General features: G+C 66.3%; 4 protein-coding genes and 1 non-coding gene across 8 annotated transcripts; 3 read left to right on the top strand and 2 right to left on the bottom strand.

Moving 5' to 3' along the window:
- The first annotated feature begins 113 nt into the window (after window positions 1-113).
- Window positions 114-4,381, top strand: SHFL (shiftless antiviral inhibitor of ribosomal frameshifting). 2 transcript variants are annotated; one of them, XM_040986256.1, is made up of 8 exons: window positions 114-199; window positions 661-784; window positions 899-948; window positions 2,081-2,119; window positions 2,284-2,433; window positions 2,608-2,711; window positions 2,801-2,955; window positions 3,282-4,381. In XM_040986256.1, exons 1-8 carry the CDS (start codon window positions 179-181, stop codon window positions 3,518-3,520), a joined length of 882 nt encoding a protein of 293 aa, XP_040842190.1. In that variant the 5' UTR covers window positions 114-178; the 3' UTR covers window positions 3,521-4,381. The 2 variants fall into 2 exon arrangements, with proteins under 2 accessions (XP_040842190.1, XP_040842191.1); XM_040986257.1 differs by having other exon boundaries at window positions 2,909-2,955.
- On the bottom strand, window positions 3,802-9,921 carry ANGPTL6 (angiopoietin like 6). Its single transcript, XM_040986255.1, has 7 exons — window positions 9,699-9,921; window positions 8,396-8,481; window positions 6,025-6,658; window positions 5,090-5,261; window positions 4,815-5,002; window positions 4,468-4,738; window positions 3,802-3,992 (listed from the first exon to the last, which is right to left on the bottom strand). Exons 1-7 carry the CDS (start codon window positions 9,912-9,914, stop codon window positions 3,802-3,804), a joined length of 1,758 nt encoding a protein of 585 aa, XP_040842189.1. The 5' UTR covers window positions 9,915-9,921.
- Window positions 9,922-10,532: 611 nt separating this feature from the next.
- LOC121160455 (suppressor of SWI4 1 homolog) lies at window positions 10,533-15,480 on the top strand. 3 transcript variants are annotated; one of them, XM_040986258.1, is made up of 13 exons: window positions 10,533-10,571; window positions 10,878-11,048; window positions 11,244-11,345; window positions 11,527-11,577; window positions 11,669-11,839; window positions 12,135-12,211; window positions 12,396-12,503; window positions 12,581-12,704; window positions 12,778-12,856; window positions 12,948-13,077; window positions 13,147-13,307; window positions 13,388-13,477; window positions 14,282-15,480. In XM_040986258.1, the coding sequence occupies exons 1-13, from the start codon at window positions 10,554-10,556 to the stop codon at window positions 15,385-15,387; spliced, it is 2,388 nt and encodes a 795-aa protein (XP_040842192.1). In that variant the 5' UTR covers window positions 10,533-10,553; the 3' UTR covers window positions 15,388-15,480. The 3 variants fall into 3 exon arrangements, with proteins under 3 accessions (XP_040842192.1, XP_040842193.1, XP_040842194.1); XM_040986259.1 differs by having other exon boundaries at window positions 13,388-13,536; window positions 14,282-14,600; XM_040986260.1 differs by lacking the exon at window positions 14,282-15,480 and having other exon boundaries at window positions 12,399-12,503; window positions 13,388-13,721.
- Window positions 11,383-11,466, top strand: LOC121160512. Its single transcript, XR_005884553.1, has one exon. It is a non-coding gene; the product is annotated as a small nucleolar RNA SNORD105 (small nucleolar RNA).
- EIF3G (eukaryotic translation initiation factor 3 subunit G) lies at window positions 15,405-18,883 on the bottom strand. The gene is made up of 11 exons (XM_040986262.1): window positions 18,817-18,883; window positions 18,694-18,740; window positions 17,692-17,775; window positions 17,517-17,605; window positions 17,313-17,372; window positions 16,741-16,845; window positions 16,352-16,541; window positions 16,071-16,178; window positions 15,849-15,985; window positions 15,662-15,768; window positions 15,405-15,509 (listed from the first exon to the last, which is right to left on the bottom strand). The coding sequence occupies exons 1-11, from the start codon at window positions 18,834-18,836 to the stop codon at window positions 15,494-15,496; spliced, it is 963 nt and encodes a 320-aa protein (XP_040842196.1). The 5' UTR covers window positions 18,837-18,883; the 3' UTR covers window positions 15,405-15,493.
- Between the last annotated feature and the right edge of the window lie 203 nt (window positions 18,884-19,086).

The raw sequence follows: 19,086 nt of genomic DNA on the forward strand, positions 1-19,086 counted from the left end.
GCCAGGGCGGAGACCAGGCGGAATCGAAAGCGAAAACACGGGGCCGGAGGAAAGGGCGGAGCCGGCCGCCAGGAACCGCCCCCTGCCCTGCGCGGCGGCGGGACCGACGGGCGCGCCCAGGTAGGAGGGCGGCCGGGCCACGCAGTGCGGACCCCGCGGGGACCTGCGCGCCGCCACCATGTCTCAGGACGGTGTGGAGGTAGGCGATGGGCACGGCCGCTCCCGCAGGGGGCAGCGCCGGGCGCCGAGGGGGTGCTTGGCAGCTGCGGGGTACCCCAGTCCCCATCGCGGAGCTTCCCTCCTTGGCGGGCGCTCGCGCCCCCTCGCCCTGGAACGCGCCTTCCGCAGCCCGCGATTGCGGAGCGCGGCCTCCCCTTGCACGAGCCTCCCCTTGGAGGCTGCGGGGTCAGGGGTCAGACGCCAGGGGTTAGCTGGGCGCCCCTCTGGAAGCTGGGACGCGCGCTCCATCCATCCCCTCCGGAGCTCCCTGCCCCCCGGCGCCTGTGGGGACTTTGGGTTTTTCCAGGAAATGGCCGTGGTGGTGAGAGGTGGGGGAGGGCGCCGAGGCCAGAACCAGGGGAAAGTTCAATTCCTGCCGTCTCTGATGGGTGCTGCTCACCTCTCCCCCCATTCCGGGGCTCTCCTGTCCTCCGTCCGCAGTTGGAGAAGAGCGTCCGGCGCCTCCGGGAGAAGTTCCATGGCAAGGTGTCGCCCAAGAAGGCCGGTGCTTTGATGAGGAGATTCGGGAGCGATCACACCGGGGTGGGTCGCTCCATAGTGTACGGTGAGCGAGCTTGGACACCCAGGGGCTGCCGAGGGGGCGTGGCCGGCAGGGTCCCGGCTGGACCCCCTGCCTGGTCCCACACACCCTTCAAGGTCCTTCCTCTAATCCCGCCAGGGGTCAAACAGCAAGACGGCCAGGAGCTGAGTAACGACCTGGATGCCCAGGTAAGCACGTGCCCTGCCCTCCAAGTACCCTCTTGTACTTCATCCGCTCTCAGCCCCACGGGCTGGGAGCCTGCAAACAGCAGGTGCCTGTTAAGCGCTGATTATGTTCAAGGGATCAGGGCAATGCCCTCATTAGGGACCATCCCCCAAGAAGTCAGAGGAGCCTTCCTGGAGGAGGCCATCCCCTGCTTGAGGAACACGGAGGAGGGAGCAGGCCTGGGAAGACCAGGATGGCGGAGAATAGATGAAGCACTGGCCTTGCAGCCCGTGTGCAGCGTGGCCACGTGGCCTCTGGCACAGCTGTATGAGAGTGAACTAAAGCCACGGGCCCTAATCTGCACTGGCCGTCGGTGGCGTGTGGGACCTGCTAGCCACGCCGCCCCGTCAACACCCAGGCTGGGTCGCTCCATTTATCACCTGTTTTACCTTCAAGCAAGGAAACCAAGACACAGTGATGGGGGTTCACACCCCTGACCCCTGCCAGCGTCACCCCAGCTCGGGCTCTGACTGCCCCCCATGTGGGGAGTGACAGAGCTGGGACGAGACTCCGTGCCTGTGTAAGGGCAAGGGCCAAGGACCAGCCTGAAGCGCTGGGGCCTCCCAGGGGGCTGTGAGGGGCCTGGGGGTGGGGGAGGCTTAGCCTTACGCTCCCTGGGACAGCTGCGGCCAGATCAGGGTGCGCGGCTGGAGTGTGCTTCCCCCTCGTCCCAGGCAGCTCCCTGCACATGTGCACCTGGGAGGCATGTGGCCAAGTGCCTGGGCCCCTGCACCCACATGGGAGACCCGCGTGATGGGGCTCCTGGCTTCAGCCTGGCCCAGCCCTGATAGAAGCATTTGGGGAGAGAACCAATAGATGAGTTCTCTCTGTGTGTGTGTGTGGCCCCACCTGCACTTCAACGACTGCCAAGCTGGGGCCAGGCCAGCCCCCTCAGGTGGGGTACAGGTTTCTGCATCCCCACCTGAGCCGCGGAGAGAACAGGTGAGCTGCGAGTCTGGGCTGCCCTCCGCAGAACTGAGGCTGGGCGCGCACCTGCTTTCCACAAAGCCAAGAGTGCAGCCCCTCCCTCAGCAGCGAAGGGGCAGGGAAGTTCCGCGCCCCACCCCATCTCTGCCCCCTGGTATCTCCCCCCAGGACCCCCCAGAAGACATGAAGCAAGACCGTGACATCCAGGTGAGAGGGCAGTGAGGTGGCGGGGGAGGCCACGCGGCAGGGGGAGGCCACACGGCAGGGGAGGCCACGCGGCAGGGGGAGGGGAACCTGCCTGGGGTGGGTGCAGGGTTTACGAGGAGGGTGAGGACGGTGACCTGCATCACGGCTGCCCTGCCTGCCCCCAGGAGGTGGCCACCTCCCTCCTGCCGCTGACGCAGGCCAACCTGCGCATGTTCCAACGGGCCCAGGACGACCTCATTCCTGCAGTGGACAGGCAGTTTGCCTGTTCCTCTTGTGACCACGTCTGGTGGCGCCGCGTGCCCCAGCGGAAAGAGGTGAGGGTCCGGCAGTCCTGCCCCGCCTGGGCAGGGTGAATCCTTACAACCTCTGACCCCACACTGCAACCCTAAGTCTGACCTCCGAGGGACCCCCGGGAGGGCAGGGGAGGTCCCAGCCCCCATTCCTTCCTTGCTATGGTGTCAGCGTCTTCTCTCGGCCTTCCTCCCTAGGTGTCCCGATGCCGGAAATGCCGCAGGCGCTTCGACCCAGTGCCAGGTGACAAGATGTGGGGCGTGGCTGAATTCCACTGCCCAAAATGTAGACACAACTTCCGGTGAGTGCTGGCCGCACCCCCAGGCCCTGGCCATGTCCAGCCCTGGCCTCGGTCACGCTCCTGATAACCACCTGCCCACCCACCGCCAGGGGCTGGGCACAGATGGGGTCTCCGTCGCCCTGCTATGGGTGTGGCTTTCCTGTGCACCCTACGCGGATCCTCCCTCCACGATGGGACCGGGACACCGACCGCCGCAGCACCCACACCCACTCTTGCTCCGCCGCTGACTGCTACAACCGCCGAGGTGAGACACCCCGCCCTGCCAGCCCTGGCCCCCGCACCTCCCAGTAGGGGGAGCTGGCAGGGAGCTGGCGGGGCCGCCCTCGCGGGGAGCTGGGGGGTGCTGGCGGGGAGCTGGCGGGGAGCTGGCGGGGCAGCCCTCGCCGGGAGCTGGGGGGAGCTGGCGGGGAGCTGGCGGGCCCCATGCAGCCAGCCCTGTGTTTCACTTCCTGTTTTGATGGCCCTGACTTGAGCACATGTCACTTTCCCACTCCTGGGGTCCCCTCCCCCCCTTTCCTGTGGTCCCTCCCCCACAACTCCCCTGACATCAGCCCTGCTCTGTCCCCCCAGAGCCCCACGTGCCAGGGATGTCCTGCGCTCACCCCAAGAGCCGGAAGCAAAACCACCTGCCCCAGGTGCTGCACCCCAGCAGCCTGCACGTGAGCAGCGGCTCCACCGTGGCCACGTGCCTGAGCCAATGTGGCCTCCTGGAGGGGCTGGACAACCTTATCCTGGAGGACCTCCAGGAGGAGGAGGACGAGGAGGCGGCAGCAGAGGAGGAGGCGGAGGAAGGCCAGCGCCAGGAGTGACCAAACGCACACGTACAAACCAGAGTCCGTCTGGGCGAGACTCATTGTTAAAAACACAACACCAAGATGGAGCTGTGCTGGGGTGTGGGCAGGGGCAGCGCCAGGACCCCACTGTGCTGGGGTGTGGGCAGGGGCAGTGCCAGGACCCCACTGTGCTGGGGTGTGGGCCGGGGCAGTGCCAGGACCCCACTGTGCTGGGGTGTGGGCAGGCCGGGGCAGCGCCAGGACCCCACTGACATACGCACCCGCTGCGCCCCATTCCCCCCCGGGCCCCGCTGCCGTCACGGCCTCAGCGGCCGGATCAGCATAGCCACCTTCTTGAGTGAATACGCGCCACCTCGGAACTCTGCCCAGTACACCCCGTCCTGGTAGCGGCTCCGGTAGTGGCCGCCACGGTGCCAGACACCGTTAAGGTTGGAGTGGGCACAGGCGTGGTACCACCAGCCTCCGCGTTGGTAGAGAGCACAGTTCCCTGGAGAGAGAGGAGTGGAATCCTTTGTCCCCTCACTAGAATAAACGCCTTGACCATTCCCTGCTCCTCCATCTCCTCACCAAAATATAGGTCCTGACTGCCCTCTTTCAGCATAATAGTCTTAATTCCTTCTTTGTCTCCCCACCAAAGTACAAGTCACACCTCTGACTTTTTTTTCTGCTAACCAGGAGTCTGCCAAAGGCTACAGGGGAAGGGAGGGAATCTTTATTTCCTTTCTAGAAAAACATTCCTGCCTCTCACCCTCTGCTTTCACCAAAGTAAGAGTCATTTGCTTCAGTAGATTCATCTAGATTCCCCATCATCCCATTGTCAGAATAAAAGTTCTTTTGCTTATTCTCTTGCTAGATTAAATGCTTACTTTGATACAAGCCAGAGAGGGTGAGTGTGGGCAGGGAGAACGATTCTGCCCTCCTTCATTCCCTCACAAGAATAAGAGTCCCCGCTCTCTCCTCACCAGAATAAGAGTCTCGGTCTCTGTCCACGGTGCTGAAGGGCTTGTCGCTGTGCCAGGAAAGAGAGTCTCCAGCATCGCCGTGGTACTGGCCGAGCCGCAGGCGGTAGTGGTCACTCTCGGGCTCCAGGGAGAAGCTGTCGTAGCGGGCGCGGGCCCCACGCCCTCCCCAGTCCTCCATGAGCACCAGCAGCTCGTGCTCGCCGCGGCCGGTGAGCTGGTGTATCGGTTCCAGGCCCAGCCAGTACTCACCATCAGGCCGCCCGAAGCCCACCTGTGCATGTGAGGTGTGGCAGGGGTCAGCGGGGTTGGGGGGCAGGTCAGGAGCAGGCTCCCCACCCAGCAGCCACCTTGTACTGCTGCCACGTGGTGAAGAAGTTGACCGAGCCGTCCTGGCGCCTCTGGATGACCGTCCAGCCTCCGTCCTCCAGCTGCTGCTCGCACCACACCGGCAGCACGTGCCGGCCCAGCCTCAGCTCGTACACCCCGCTCTGCCGGTGGCCTGCCTGCTGGGCCTCCGCGCAGTCCCGCCACGGGCCTGCGGATGGAGGGAGCGGCATCGCCAGGGAGTCCGCCAGTGCCTCGCTGGACTCGCAGCCCCTCGCCCAGGGCCCTCAAGGTTTACCTGCGGGTTTGGTGGGGACAGCAGGTGGCTCTGCCGCCACGGGTGAGGCCAGGGGTGCCTGCTGCCCTAGAGTCTGCACCTCCGGGGCCAGAGTCGGCTTCCTGCTTGTGTGATTGGTACCACCACCCACCAGGCTGATGGGCACGACGGGTACCAGGGGTGGCGGCAGGACCTGGAGTCACCGAGGAAGGTCACCTATAGCCGTGCCGGCCCGCGGCCCAGGAGGCCATGTCCCTCCCCGCTCCAGGGTCTGCCGTGTGATGCTGGAGGAATCTCCAGACCCCGATGGACCAGAAATGAAGGACTCTGGCACTTCTGCCCTGAGGCTGGACAAAAAATGCACTGCTACACACTCCAGCCTTATCTCCTGAGCCCCAGCCCCTGTGGGACGCCCATGCTGCGGGTCAAGGGGTGAGGGTTCCTCCACATCCAATCCGGCTCCCTGCTCACGCACAGTGCCCCCAAGAGGCAGAGGTGACTGCCCCTTCCCACCACGCTGGAGACCCACCCCCCACCCCCAGAGTTGGCCTGGCTCAACTTCACGGAGCCAACCAGTGGGTGGAAAATGCCCACCTCTCTGGCTTTTGTGAGCAAACGCTAGGAACTAATTTGTTTCTGTGTGAAATGTTGAAATGCACACGGAGCGTGTTTGCTAATTTATTTGAGGGTGCTCTCACCTGCCAGCCCGCTCCCCACTAGTGCCCACATCAAGCAAGAGTCAAAGCAGAGCCCTGGAAATGTGACCTAGGGCCTCCCACGTGGGGGTCAGGGGTGCGAGCCATCACGCGCTGCCTCCAGGTATCCAGCGCCTGGCTCTGGGGAGAAAGCGGGTAACGCTGCCCTCTGTGCGCATTTGGCAAGTTCCCTAACGTCCCTGGGGCCTTTCACGAAGGGGGACAAAGCTGAGTGCCCATGGACAGCCCCCCAGGAGTTACCTGCTGCTGCTGCTGCTGCTGCTGCTGCTGCTGCCCGGGGCACAGGCGCTCCAGGCGGGCGATGAGGCCGCTCTGCTGGCTGACCAGCTGCGCCAGCTCGCGGAACTTGCCGTCCAGCAGGTGGAAGCGGGCGGCCGCGTGCTGCGCCTCGGCGGACGCGTTGAGCACGCGCTCGGCGAGCAGGGCCAGGGTGGCCGTGGTCGCGGCGGTGGCTGCGGGGGCGGCGGGGGTGGCTGCAGGCCCGGGCCCTGGCGCTGGTGCCGACCCCGCCTCGTGCTGCAGCTGGACGCGCAGCTGGCCCAGGCGCGCGCTCAGGCCGCGGCTCTCCTTGCGCAGCGCGCGCACCTCGCCGGCCACGGCGCCGTCGGCCGCGGCTCGCCGTTGCAGCTCCCGCAGCAGCTCCTCGTGCCGGCCCACCCGCAGCCGCAGCGCAGCCAGCTCGCTGGCGTTGGCCGCCTCCCCGGGCGCGGCTGCCGCGGCGCCGCTCCAGCACACTGCGCCCGTGAACTTCTGTGGGGGTAGCACGAAGGTGTAGGTGCAGCGGGGGGTCCCGGCCCCTACCCATGACCACGACCATGACCATGACGTGCCCAGCAACAGGAGCAGCGGTAGCCGGGGAGCCGCCATGGCTGACCTGCAAGGCATAGGGGAGGGTCGGAAAGGTGTAGGCCTGGGGACACGCGGGGAGCTGCACCTACGGGGCTGTGGATAGCATCCAGGGCTCTCCTCCCAGCTCCAGGCACCCTGAGCTCTCCATCAAACCATGCTGGACCGCCTGCTGTGTACCGGCCCCTGGGGACCAACCAGTCCCCATACCCAATCCCCTAAAAACGAAATCCTGCCCCGTAAGCAAGAATCAACTATAGGATCACAATATTTGGGAGGACACTTGATATTGGGGAAGAAACTTCGAGGCTAGCAAGACGGGGTCAGGGCAGACAGGGAGGGTTTCCTGGAGGAGGCCATGGCTGTGACCAGGACCGGGGCAAGTGCCCGGACCCGGAGATCCACTGAAGGCACCTTAGGGTGGCGACCATAGAGCAGGGAGAGCCAGAGGAGGGAGGAGAGGCCGAATGCCCCGACCCCACCCCATTCCTAGGCAGCAGAGCTGACCCCCAGGCCTGTTTAGACCCTGCATTCCTGCGTCCCGACTGCTCCACTCCCAGCAGCCCAGTTTGCTTACCAGAGCTGCAACCTGGGTCTACCGACATCCCTGCCTCCAACACACACAGCAGCCTAAGGGTGCTTGGGGCCACCCGCAGGGCCCTCCTTGTCCGCCGGTATTCCAGCTCTCTGCCCATGCCCACGCTCAGCCTCTGCTGCCCATGTGAGAACTCTCTGGCCCCACTTGAGGGAGTGACCCTGCACATGGGGAGCTTCTGTCTCTGTGCCCTCCAAGTAAAATGAAAGATGTATGCGTATGGACGACAGAATGACAGGGGTGAAGATCTTCCATCTGCTGGCTCACTCCCCAGGTAGCTCTCATGGCCAGGGCTGCGCTGATCCACAGCCAGGAGCCTCCTCCAGGTCTCCCACACGGGTGCAGGGTCCCGAGGCTTTGAGCCGTCCTGCACTGCTTTCCCAGGCCACAAGCTGGGGCTTGAATCTTCGTTCTGATATCAGACGCAGGCAGCTGCACGTGTGGCTCATCCGTGTGTCATGATGCCGGCCCCTAATACTTTAAAGTTCCCCAGCCCCAAGCTGCTCTGAGCCTTTTGCATGTTCCTGTCTGAAGTTACCTCATGCCCTGGGCATCCCCCGAGCCATCGGTACCTTAGCTCTCCAAGTCTGTGCATATGCTTCCCTCTGGTGGTTCAAACCCCGTGTCCCTGGGGCTGCTCCCCTTGGGGGTTCTGACCCAGGTCCCGCCATGACCTGAATTCCCACACACTCAGAGACCTGCGTGTCTGGGTCAGGTTGGGTGCACCTGCGACCACCCCCACGGGTCCTGAGTGCCACGTCATGCTAACAGCCGCACACACCAGGAGCTAGGGAAGGCCTCCCAGAGTAGGTAACACTTGGGGGCCACAGGGCTGAAGGGAGAGGACGGCAGTAGCCCTCACAGCCCCGGGGACAGCACACGCAAAGAGGCTGAGCCTGACCTCCCGTGAGCACGGTGGGGAGGGGGTGAAGGCAGACAAGCGAAGGGGAAAGGGGGGCAGCGCCCGGGGGCATCCAGGACCAGCCACACCACCTAGGCACCACAAGGGTGAGGCAGGGACAGGCTGAACCCCCCCAACAGCAACAGCAGGTGCCTTTTCTGCCATTGGCCTGGGGTGGGAAAGGAAGGTCCCGGACCCCCGCCCCCCAACCCAGACAGATGGAAGTCGGGGGATCCCCCTGTAAACCGGCAGAATTCCCAGTCTCTCACCTCTCCCCAGTGTCCGGCAAAGCTGCGAGCAGGGACCAGCACTCCAGGCGTCCAGGAGGGCCTCTAAACCCAGAGCAGGGGCGAGACTGGCCGGAGGCAATGGAGATCAGGCTGGGGAGGAGCCCGACCAGGCCCAGCCCCCCAGCCCCCCAGCATCCCCAACTGTAAATATTTAGCATTTCCCGTGTGGGAACGGAGGCAGACTCACCAGATCCCTGCAGCACAGGCCACCAGAGCCTGATAAGGCAGGTCACTGCCCTTCCTCCGGCCATGGTGCTGCTGCACGGGGGGCTGGGGGTGGAGGGGTGGCTGCACGCAAGGGGTGCACGATGGGGAATCCGGGACCCAGGCCCGGGCCCGCTCACACCCAGGCTAGAGCCATGGCCGTGGACAGGCTCCCCAACGGGAGCTGGACAGGTTCCACGGGTTCCTGCACTCCCCACCTTGCAGCCCAGGTCATGGGATTAGGCCTGGCCCAGCCCTTCCTGGCGCAGGCCCCAGGGACGTTAACCCATGGAGGACAAACTCTCGGTCTCTCAACGAGAAATCCAAAGTTTGAAGACAACAGACTCGGGTACGAGCAGCATGCCAGCCTGCACTGTGGCGGGCCTACCACGCCGGCATTGCCATGTGGACACCAGTGGGTGCTCTGGCCGCCCCACTTCCCTTCAGCACCCCGATGATGACCTGGGTGAGGCTGGGCAAGGTACCCCGTGTGTTTGGGCTGCCTGAGGGGGGGCCTGGGTGCAGCCCCTGGCTGTCACAGCCACCAGTGCAGGCCAGCAACTGGGAGATCTCTCTCTCTCTTATTTTGACTTTCAAATAATCATTTCTTAAAAAGATTTATTGATTTTTACTGGAAAGGCAGATTTACAGAGAGAAGACAGATGTTCCGTCCACTGGTTCACACCCCAAGTGGCCACAACAGCCGGAGCCGCACCAGGAGCCGGGAGCCTCCTCCTGGTCTCCCACGCGGGTGCAGGTCCCAAGGCTTTGGGCCGTCCTGCACTGCTCTCCCAGGCCACAGGCTAGATGGGAAGTGGGACAGCTGGGACACAAACTGGCACCCATAGGGGATCCCGGCACTTGAAGATGGAGGATTAGCCAATTAAGCATCACAGCAGGAACAATAAACCTATTTTTTTTTTCAATCATTGCAGGAGGGGGGACCTGTATAATGGAGAATACAAATTAAAAAATTAGTCTCAAGCACACACATGCAAACGAACACACAGCTTGACCAGGCTCTCTCACACAGGGCATTTGCACGCCAGCGACAGGAAAGGGGTGGGGAGAGACTCACGCAGGCCAGGCGCAGGGTCCCTGGTGTGCAGCATGGCCCGGTGGCCGGCGAGCAGAGAGGCACAGCTCGGGGCGGCTGTGGGGCCGTCTCCTTCCCCCAGCCCTTTCCGAGGAACCCGCGGGGCCTGCGGCTGAGAGAGGAAATGGGTGTCCCAGACCGAAACCACAGGCCAAGCTGGGCCGAGCTCCCCACCCACAGCCCCTCTGGTTTTCCCATTGGCAGAGAGAGAACGGCCGTGAGGGAGATGACAGATGGGGGAAGCTGAGAAGAGGGGTGTCCCCTCCCTGCCCCCCACAGCAAGGTCTGGAGAAGCAGCCAGAGGCCTGAGGCAAGGCAGGGGCTTGCAGCCAACAGGCAGAGGAGTGTATGGGCCAAGCGTCTCCTGGCCCTGTTTCCATAGGGTGACGTGCAGTTTCCATCTCTCAGGCCATCCGCAGCGAGGGGCTCCGGGGGGCTCCGGGGGGCTGGGAATGGGGTTGGGGGTGGTGCGGGACGACTGTGCGTAAATTCCCCGCCCGTGCCCTCCGTCTCGCCACGGGCTGCTCCCCCGTGTGTGTGCCAAACACGTCTCCTCAGCGGAGGGGACGTCATCGTCGCTTTGAGATCCTTGAGGACTGAGGAACGGAAAGTAGCTACTAAAATGGCACAGCTGGCAGACACGCGCGGAGTAAGATTCGAACCCTCGTCTCCAGAAGCCCCAGCTTGGCCGCAGGCCCCGCCCCTGTTTCCGTAAGAACTGGCACGTGGCGTCTCCAGCGCCTCCGTGACGTCAAGGCTCCGCGACGGAAGTGGACGCCGAGGCAGGCGCCGAGCGGAAAAGGCGGGCCGAGGCGGCCTCGTGGAGCGGCGGGCGCCATGGGGCAATCGGGGCGGGTAACGTGTGGGACCCCGGGGGATCGCGGGGGCGTGGGCCGGGGTGCACGGGATCGGGGTCCTGGGGTGCGCGGGGTCGGTCCCGGGGTGCACGGGGTCGGGATTCCGGGGTGCGCGGGGTCGGGGTCGGGATTCCGGGGTGCGCGGGGTCGGGGTCCTGGGGTGCGCGGGGTCGGTCCCGGGGTGCACGGGGTCGGGATTCCGGGGTGCGCGGGGTCGGGGTCCGGGATCCCGGGGTGCGCGGGGTCGGGGTCCGGGATCTCGGGGTGCTCGCGCCGGACCCTCACCGCCCCCGTCCCCCCGCAGTCTCGGCACCAGAAGCGCGCGCGCGCCCAGGCGCGGCTCCGCAACCTCGAGGCCTACGCGGCGCAGCCGCACTCGTTCGTGTTCGCGCGTGGCCGCGCGGGCCGCAGTGTCCGGCAGCTGAGCCTGGACGTGCGAAGGGCCATGGAGCCGCTCACCGCGTCGCGCCTGCAGGTGGGTGGGCGCAGGGGGCACGGTGGGCGCAGGGCGCTGGAAGCGGGGTGACGGTGCATGGTGGGGTACACGGCGCTGGAAGCGGGGTACGTGGACGGGTACAGTGAGGCACACGGCGCTGGAAGCGGGGTGACAGTGGGGCAGAGCGACCCCGTTTTGGGGAGCCAGCGCCGTGAGCCTCTGATCCACCCCCAGGTTCGAAAGAAGAACTCCCTTAAGGACTGCGTGGCCGTGGCAGGGCCGCTGGGTGTCACGCACTTCCTGATCCTGAGCAAGACGGAGACGGCCGTGTACTTGGTGAGTGGGGGCTCCGGCGGACCCCGTCTTCGTCCCCCGTCTGTCTCTCATGATGACCCCCTTCGCCCTGAACTGCTGTGATCTGGCTTCAAAGTAAACGCTCTGAAGAGAGGACGGGGACCCCCACCCCCGTTCCGGCCCTCGCCCCACCACCCTCACTCGCTGGCTTTCCCCCCTGCAGAAGCTGATGCGTCTCCCGGGAGGCCCCACCTTGACCTTCCAGGTCAACAAGGTGAGCGGACGGGCGGGTGGGCGGACAGGCGAGGGCTGTGGGCCGGCGGGGGCCCGCGGTGACCGCTCACTGTCCCGCCCCCACCCCGCAGTACACGCTGGTGCGGGACGTGGTCTCCTCCCTGCGCCGGCACCGCATGCATGAGCAGCAGTTCACACACCCGCCCCTGCTGGTGCTCAACAGTTTCGGCCCGCACGGCATGCACGTGAAGCTCATGGCCAGCATGTTCCAGAACCTCTTCCCCTCCATCAACGTGCACAAGGTGGGGCTCTGCGGGGAGACGGGCTGCCGCGGACGGCGTCTGCTGGCTCCTCCAGGCCCCCAGCGGCCCTGGCGTTGAGGTGTCTCCACGGAGGGGGCAGGCACCCGGGACGGCCTCGGCAGGGCACGAGTGGGGGCCGTCAAGCTCTTCTCGCGGCCCTGCCTCAGCCAAGCCAAGGGCCTCATCTGGGTTGTACAGTTACGACGCAGGAGGGACGCGGTATCTCGGGGTGTTTATTGGGTGGGCAGGGACAGGGCAGTGGGCCAGCTCACGGCCCCCACGCCCCTTCTGGCAGGTCAATCTGAACACCATCAAACGGTGCCTTCTCATCAGTTACAATGCCGACTCCCAGGAGCTGGACTTCCGCCATTAGTGAGTGGCCCAGGGTGGTGGGCAGGTCGGGGGCGCCCCAGTGCGGGTGATGAGAGCTCTGAGCTGGAGGCTGATGTCTGTGACTCCTGGTCTCAAAGTAAACGCCCTGACGCACTCCTGGGAGGGGCCCGGCGGGCCGGGTCCCCGGTGCCCCTCACGCCACCCGGCCCTGTGCCCCCCGCAGCAGCATCAAGGTGGTCCCTGTGGGCGCCAGCCGCGGTATGAAGAAGCTGCTGCAGGAGAAGTTCCCCAACATGAGCCGCCTGCAGGACATCAGCGAGCTGCTGGCCACGTGAGCGGGGCTCCGGGTGGGGGCCCGAGGCCTGGGAGCCCCCGCCGAGTCCCGCTGAGCCCCACTGTCCCCCACAGGGGTGCAGGGCTGTCCGAGAGTGAGGCCGAGCCGGACGGGGAGCACAACGTTACAGAGCTGCCGCAGGCCGTGGCGGGGCGCGGCAACATGCGGGCCCAGCAGAGCGCCGTGCGGCTCACTGAGGTGCGCCTGGAGGGGGGCGTCTCGGCAGCACCCAGCCCCGGGGGGCACGCCTGACGCCCTCCTCACCCCCCAGATCGGCCCCCGGATGACGCTGCGGCTCATCAAGATCCAGGAGGGTGTGGGCGAGGGCAACGTGCTGTTCCACAGCTTCGGTGAGGCCGGGGTGGGCCATGGCTGGGGGCCAGGGTGGGCCGCTGCATGGGCCGAGCGGGCCGGGTCTCAGCCAGCAGCGTCCCCTCCCAGTGCACAAGAGCGAGGAGGAGCTGCAGGCCATCCTGGCGGCCAAGGAGCAGCGGCTGCAGCTCAAGGCCCAGCGGCAGGCCCAGCAGGCCCAGAACGTGCAGCGCAAGCGGGAACAGCGCGAGGCACACAGGTGTGTGGGGTTGGGGGGACCCGGCGGGCTGCCCACCCTGCAGCCCTGCTGAGCTGCCTGCCACCCCAGGAAGAAGAGCCTGAAGGGCATGAAGAGGGCCCGCGCTGACGGGGACAGTGACGCCGAGGACCCAGGGGCGCCCGAGGCCGAGCAGGGCGCCGCGCAGCATGAGGAAGAGGAGGACGAAGCTGAGTATTTCCGCCAGGCTGTGGGCGAGGAGCCTGACGAGGGTGAGTGGCCAGCCCTGGAGGGCAGCCAGGCGGGTGGAGCGGGTGGGCTGGCATCCTGACCCCTCTGCTCGCCTCCACAGACATGTTCCCCGGTGCTGCCAGGCGGCGGCGCCCCCCAGGGCCTCCTGGCAAAAAGCAGAAGCTGAAGAAAGAGCCCAAGTCAGACCGAGGCCGTCCGGGTGCTGACCGCAGGCCCGCGAGACCCTGGGGTCGTCCACAGGGCGCCCGTGCCAAGCAGGGGCCCGGCAGGGCTGCTCGGGAGCGTGGGCGAGGCCGAGCCAGGCCCCCCAAGTGAGGCCCCTGATTGCGAGGTGCCCAGGATGCCCCAGATTGGGGCCCGAGAAGCCACCCACGCGGCCCTCGGTTTCCTTTCATAAAGGAGCTGCTCCCCACCCCAATAAAGGGCTTAAACTGGCCTGCCCTGTGTCAGTCTCCTGGTCACAGCGTGGGGAGGGTTAGGGCCGGCCTGTGGCTGGCACCTCCCCTGGGGGAGGGTGCGCCGGGCAGGCGGGGGCGATGCGGAAGGAAGTCAGTCTGACCCGCTCTGCTGGCTCAGGAGGGGCTGGAGGGCTGCAGGCTGTGCGGCATGGCGGGCAGCTCAGGTGAGGAGCTGGGCGGGCAGGGGCTGCACCCTGTGGGCAGGGGGCCAGCCCCCACTTGCTCAGGGAGCCAGGGGGAAGCCAGTGCTGGGAGGAGGGTTCAGGCAGCAGGGCACCTGCTCTCCACGCCCAGGGATTGGGCTGGGCCTTGTGTGCAGGGGAGAGGCCCATGTGGGCCGTGCCCCTCCCTGCTGCCAGGTCAAATTTGGGGAGCGCTCTCCCACACTTGGGGAGAATTGGGGCACACCCCCACCCCCACGCTTGAGGTCCCTGCCAGGAAGGCAGCATTGCCACTGCAGGCCACGTGACTGGCAGGGCTGAGGTCAGGTGTGCTGGGGAAGTCCTGGGTTCCAGCTGGTGGTCCTCTGCCTGCAGGTGGCAGGCCCTGCCCGACCAACTTCTCCACCCCGGCTGCCCTCAAGCTCAGTGCGTTCCAGGAGGACTTCCTGTGGCCCCTGCTGGTGGCCACCTTCCTGGTGGCCATGGCTGGCAACAGTCTGGCCCTGTACCGCTTCAGCACCCGGGAGCCGAGGCCCTGGAGCCCAGCCGTGGTCTTCTCGGCCCAGCTGGCCATCAGCGACCTGCTCTATGCCCTGACGCTGCCCCCGATGGCCGCCTACCTGTACCCGCCCAAACACTGGCGCTATGGGGCCGCGGCGTGTCTGCTGGAGCGCTTTCTCTTCACCTGCAACCTGCTGGGCAGCGTCATCTTTGTCACCTGCATCAGCCTCACCCGCTACCTGGGCGTCGTGCACCCGTTCTACACCCGCAGCCACGTGCGGCCCAAGCACGCCTGGGCCGCGAGCGCGGCCGGCTGGGCCCTGGCCATCCTGCTGGCCGCGCCTACACTCAGCTTCTCCCGCCTGGAGAGCCAGGACAGCCATTTACCAAGACAGGGGACAGCTCCTGAGGCCTGCACCAAGTGCCTGGGCACGGCTCCAGACGAGCGGCTGGGGGCCTACAGGGTCTACAGCCTGGTGCTGGCCATCCTGGGCGGCGGTCTGCCCCTGCTGCTCACGCTGCTGGCCTATGGGGCCCTGGGCCGGGACGTGCTGCGCAGCCCCAGCATGACCGCGCCTGAGAAGCTGCGGGTGGTGGCGCTGGTGGCCGGCGGGGTGGCCCTGTACGCCGGCTCCTATGTGCCCTACCACATCACTCAGGTGCTCAACGTGGACGCCCGGCGGCGCTGGCTGGCCCGCTGCCCGCACTTCACCAGCGTGGAGCAGGCCGTGCAGGCCCTGGAGCTGGGGCCCTACCTGGCCTTCCAGGTGATGCGTGTGCTCACGCCGCTGGCCGTGTGCATCCACCCTCTGCTCTATATGGCCGTGGCCCCGAGCCTGGGCTGCTGCCGCTGCCCATGCCACCCCAGACCCGCCCAGGGCCAGCGCTCCGGCCCAGGTATGGCCCTGGAGCCTGTGGCCACTCCCAAACCCCCGGAGCAGTGCCTGACCGCCCACGCAGAAAGCTCACAGCCGCAGTGACACAACAGTCCACGCCAGCCGCTTCAAGGTTTTTACTGCCTTCAGAGACCCCGCCCCACGGCAGCATGTCGCACAGCGTCCCAGCAGAGGCGCGGCAGCAAGCAGCTCAGTTGGTGGATGGCCTGGGGAGAGGAGGGGTGACATGAGGTTGTGGGTCTCTGGATCCTGACATGTCTCCCCCAGAGGTGTGCAAACTGCCCAATAAAGAGCTGATTCCCAGAATGCGTGCCTGGCAGGGGGCGAGGGGCTTGGGGCCGGGCAGGGGGCGACGTACTTGGCCCACTCGACGTTGAGGATGAGGTGGTCGTAGCCGAAGCCTGACACCCCAGCAATGGCGCGGGCAGCGTCTTCACGGCGGTGGAAGCTGATGAAGGCGAAGCCCTGGAGACAGAGGCAAGTCAGGGCCACAGCGCCCCCACACCCCACACCCCACACCCCGTCCCCCAGGGCCGCCCGCCCACCTTGGACTGGCCGGTGGTCTTGTCCTTGGCCAGGTAGATGCGGGAGATGGAGCCGAAGGGACGGAAGAGCTCCTGCAGGTCAGTCTCTCGCGTGTCCTCCGACAGGTTGGTGACACGGATGGTGGCGTTGTCATCGGCTGTGTGGCAGGTGTTCAGGGTCAGGGGCCCAGGAGTGCCCGCCCACGCCCAGGGGCCCGGCCCAGCCCTGCCCGGCCCCCTCACCTCTGCGGTTGGGCTGCATGGATTCGCCCCGGCGGCTGGCGCCGTCCCGCAGGCTTGGCGGCACGTACTTGCCAGTCTTGTTCTGGGCGGCCTGCACGGGCTCCAGCTCTGCAGACCAAGCAGCAGCAGCGTGTCAGGCCAGGCCAGCGCCTCATGCCCCAGGGTCCCCACACGGGACCAGAGGGCCACCCAGAGCCAACATGCTACCAGCAAACCCTGCTCAAGGACTTGGGGTGCATAGTCCGTGTGAACCCCACAGCCATGAAGTCGCTGGCCCCCACCTCCAGGCAGCTTCTCCTTCTCGCCGGTGGACAGGCCCAGCTGCTCGGCCAGCTCCTTCTGCATGGGCCCCAGCGTGTCCTTGTAGGGGCAGCGTGTGGTCCAGTGGTCGCCCTTGCAGATGCGACAGGACACAATCTTCTGGCCCTTGAGCTTGCTCATGGGGTCCTCCTCCTCCTGGCAGTTCAGGTCCTGCGGACGGGAGGGCGTGGGTGTGGGGGTGCTCAAGGGGACCCCCAGGGACAGGGGAGGGCGTGTGTGCAGGGGGGGGGGGCGCTCAGAGGACACGCCCCAGCCCCCAGAACCACCCCTCCCCACAGCCCCGAGCCTCAGCTCCACCCTGTCCCCCAACAGCCCCGGGCCTCAGCAACACCCTGTCCCCCACACGCACCTCCTTGCTGGTGATGAAAGTCATGGACACGTCGTCGCTGACCGTGGTGGTGGCCACGTTGGGCCCTGGCGGGTCAAACTCTGAGTTCCCAAATTTCTTCCAGTTCTGGCCACAGGCACAGAGTGGGCACGGCCCAGGTCAGGCAAGGACAGGCGACAGCGCCCGCAGCATGGCAGGGGGCGGCAGGCCCTGCTCTGTGAGCCCAGGTTAGCCGAAGCACCATGCCAGCGCCCAAGGCGGTCAAGAGATGTGAGCCAGGGGTGGGCGAGTGGGCAGGCGCCCAGAGAGAGCCAGAAGCCCCCGCAGCTGCACCTGTGTCCCCACTAACCCCGGGGGTGACCCATCCCATAGGAGGCGGGCTGTGGGTGAGCTACTGACGGGGCAGGGAGAGTTGCCAGGACCCCCTCGAGAGAGGCCCCTTGGCTCTTTCCTGTCAGGGGCAGTTTGGGGGTACGGAAAAGGAATAACTGCTAACCCTACCCCACCTCACCCCGGCCCCCAGGACTTCACAGAGCCAACCAAGTTGGTGCAGCAAGTTGCACCAACGCCCCCACCCCAAGGGGGCACCTCACCTTTCTCCTCGCAACGGCCTTGGAGGCCTTCCGCGTCTCAATCCTGAAGGTGCGGACAATCTGTGGACAGGAGGGGCAGTCGGTGGGCCCTCCCCACCCCGCCCCGCCCCTGCAGCTCCGCGGAGAATGCCCTCCTCACCCCTTCCCCTCCGCACCCCACCCCTGCAGCTCCCCGTGGGGGTTGCCCTCCCCTCCCCTCCCCACCTTGAACTTGCTGCCATCCTCGTCAATCCTGTACTCTGTCACCGTCTTGATGTTGCCATTGATGACTTCCTTGGGGGGCGGCAGTGGGGCTGGGAGGAAGTGGGGGGACCATGAGGGCGCTGAGCCCCAGGACACGGGGCAGGGGGCACAGGGAGGGAGGGGCGCAGGCACTCACCCCCCGGCACCAGCTCCGGCTCCGGGCTGCTGTCCCCGGTCGCCAGGGGGATGCCCTTGAGCAGCTCGCTGGTGACACATTTGTCTGCAGGGGAGAGGGTGGGGAGTCGGGACCCCTCAAGGCCCGGCACACAGGTGGAGGAAGGGGGACCCCACAGGCGTATGGGGGGCACAGGAGGAGGAAGGGGGGACCCACAGACATGGTGGGATATGGGGGGACCCACAGACAAATGTGGGGACACAGAGGGAGGAAGGGGGAACCCACAGACACGTGGGGACACAGAGGAAGGGGGAACCACAGACATATGTGGGGACACGGAGGAAGGGGGAACCCACAAACGTGATGGACACGGAGGGGGGACCCACAGACATATGGGGGGACACAGAGGGAGGGGGAGCCCAGACATATGGAGGACAGAGGTAGGAAGGGGGGACCCACAGACATATGGGAGACATAGGGGGATATGGGGGAACCCACAGACATATGGGGGACACAGAGGGAGGAAGGGGGACGCACAGACATATGGGGGGATACAGAGGTAGGAAAGGGGGACCCACAGACATATGGGGGGGATACAGGGGGACCCACAGACATATGGGAGACACAGAGGGAGGAAGGGGGACCCACAGACATATGGGGGACACAGAGGGAGGAAGGGGGACGCACAGACATATGGGGGGATACAGAGGTAGGAAAGGGGGACCCACAGACATATGGGGGACACAGAGGGAGGAAGGGGGACCCACAGACATATGGGGGACACAGAGGGAGGAAGGGGGACCCACAGACATATGGGCGGGACTCCGCAGGTGTATGGGGGACACGGAACAGGAAGGGTGGTCCCCAGGGGGGGAAGCCGTGCCCCCAGGGCCCCCCATTCGGATGGAGGTCCCCCGGAAGGAAGGTGGGTCCCCCGGCGGGAAGGGGCCCCAGGCCCCGCGCCCCCTCACCGCAGCCGGGACACTTCCACACCCCAGACGCCCCAAGTCCGGCCGCACTCACCGTCCTCGCCCTCCTCCTCCACCTGGTCGGCCCAGCTGGGCTTGGAGCTGCGGGGAGACAGGGCAGCGGTCAGCGGGGCCGCCGGGGCGCCCCACGCCGCCCCCACACCGCCCCCGGACTCACTCAAAGTCCCCGGTCGGCATCGCCGTCTCCTCCACGCAGCCCCGAGCTCGGCAGGAGGGCGGAAGTCGGGGGCTGCGAGACTTCCGCTGTGGCCGCCTCGCCGCCCAGAGCGGCCCGGCCTCTGTGCTCACAGCGCCCCCTGCGGGACGGAGGGAGCGCCCCTCGGGCTCCCGGCGCCCTGGGGAGCTGCAGGTGCCTGGCTGGGTGCTGGGGAGACGCCCCTGCAGGCACCCCGGCTGGGTGCTGGCTAAAGGGGAGACGCCCCTGCAG

The sequence above is a fragment of the Ochotona curzoniae genome, unplaced genomic scaffold (genome assembly GCF_017591425.1).
Source record: "Ochotona curzoniae isolate NIBS_2020 unplaced genomic scaffold, NIBS_Ocur_1.0 contig_4502, whole genome shotgun sequence".
Lineage (NCBI taxonomy): Eukaryota > Metazoa > Chordata > Mammalia > Lagomorpha > Ochotonidae > Ochotona > Ochotona curzoniae.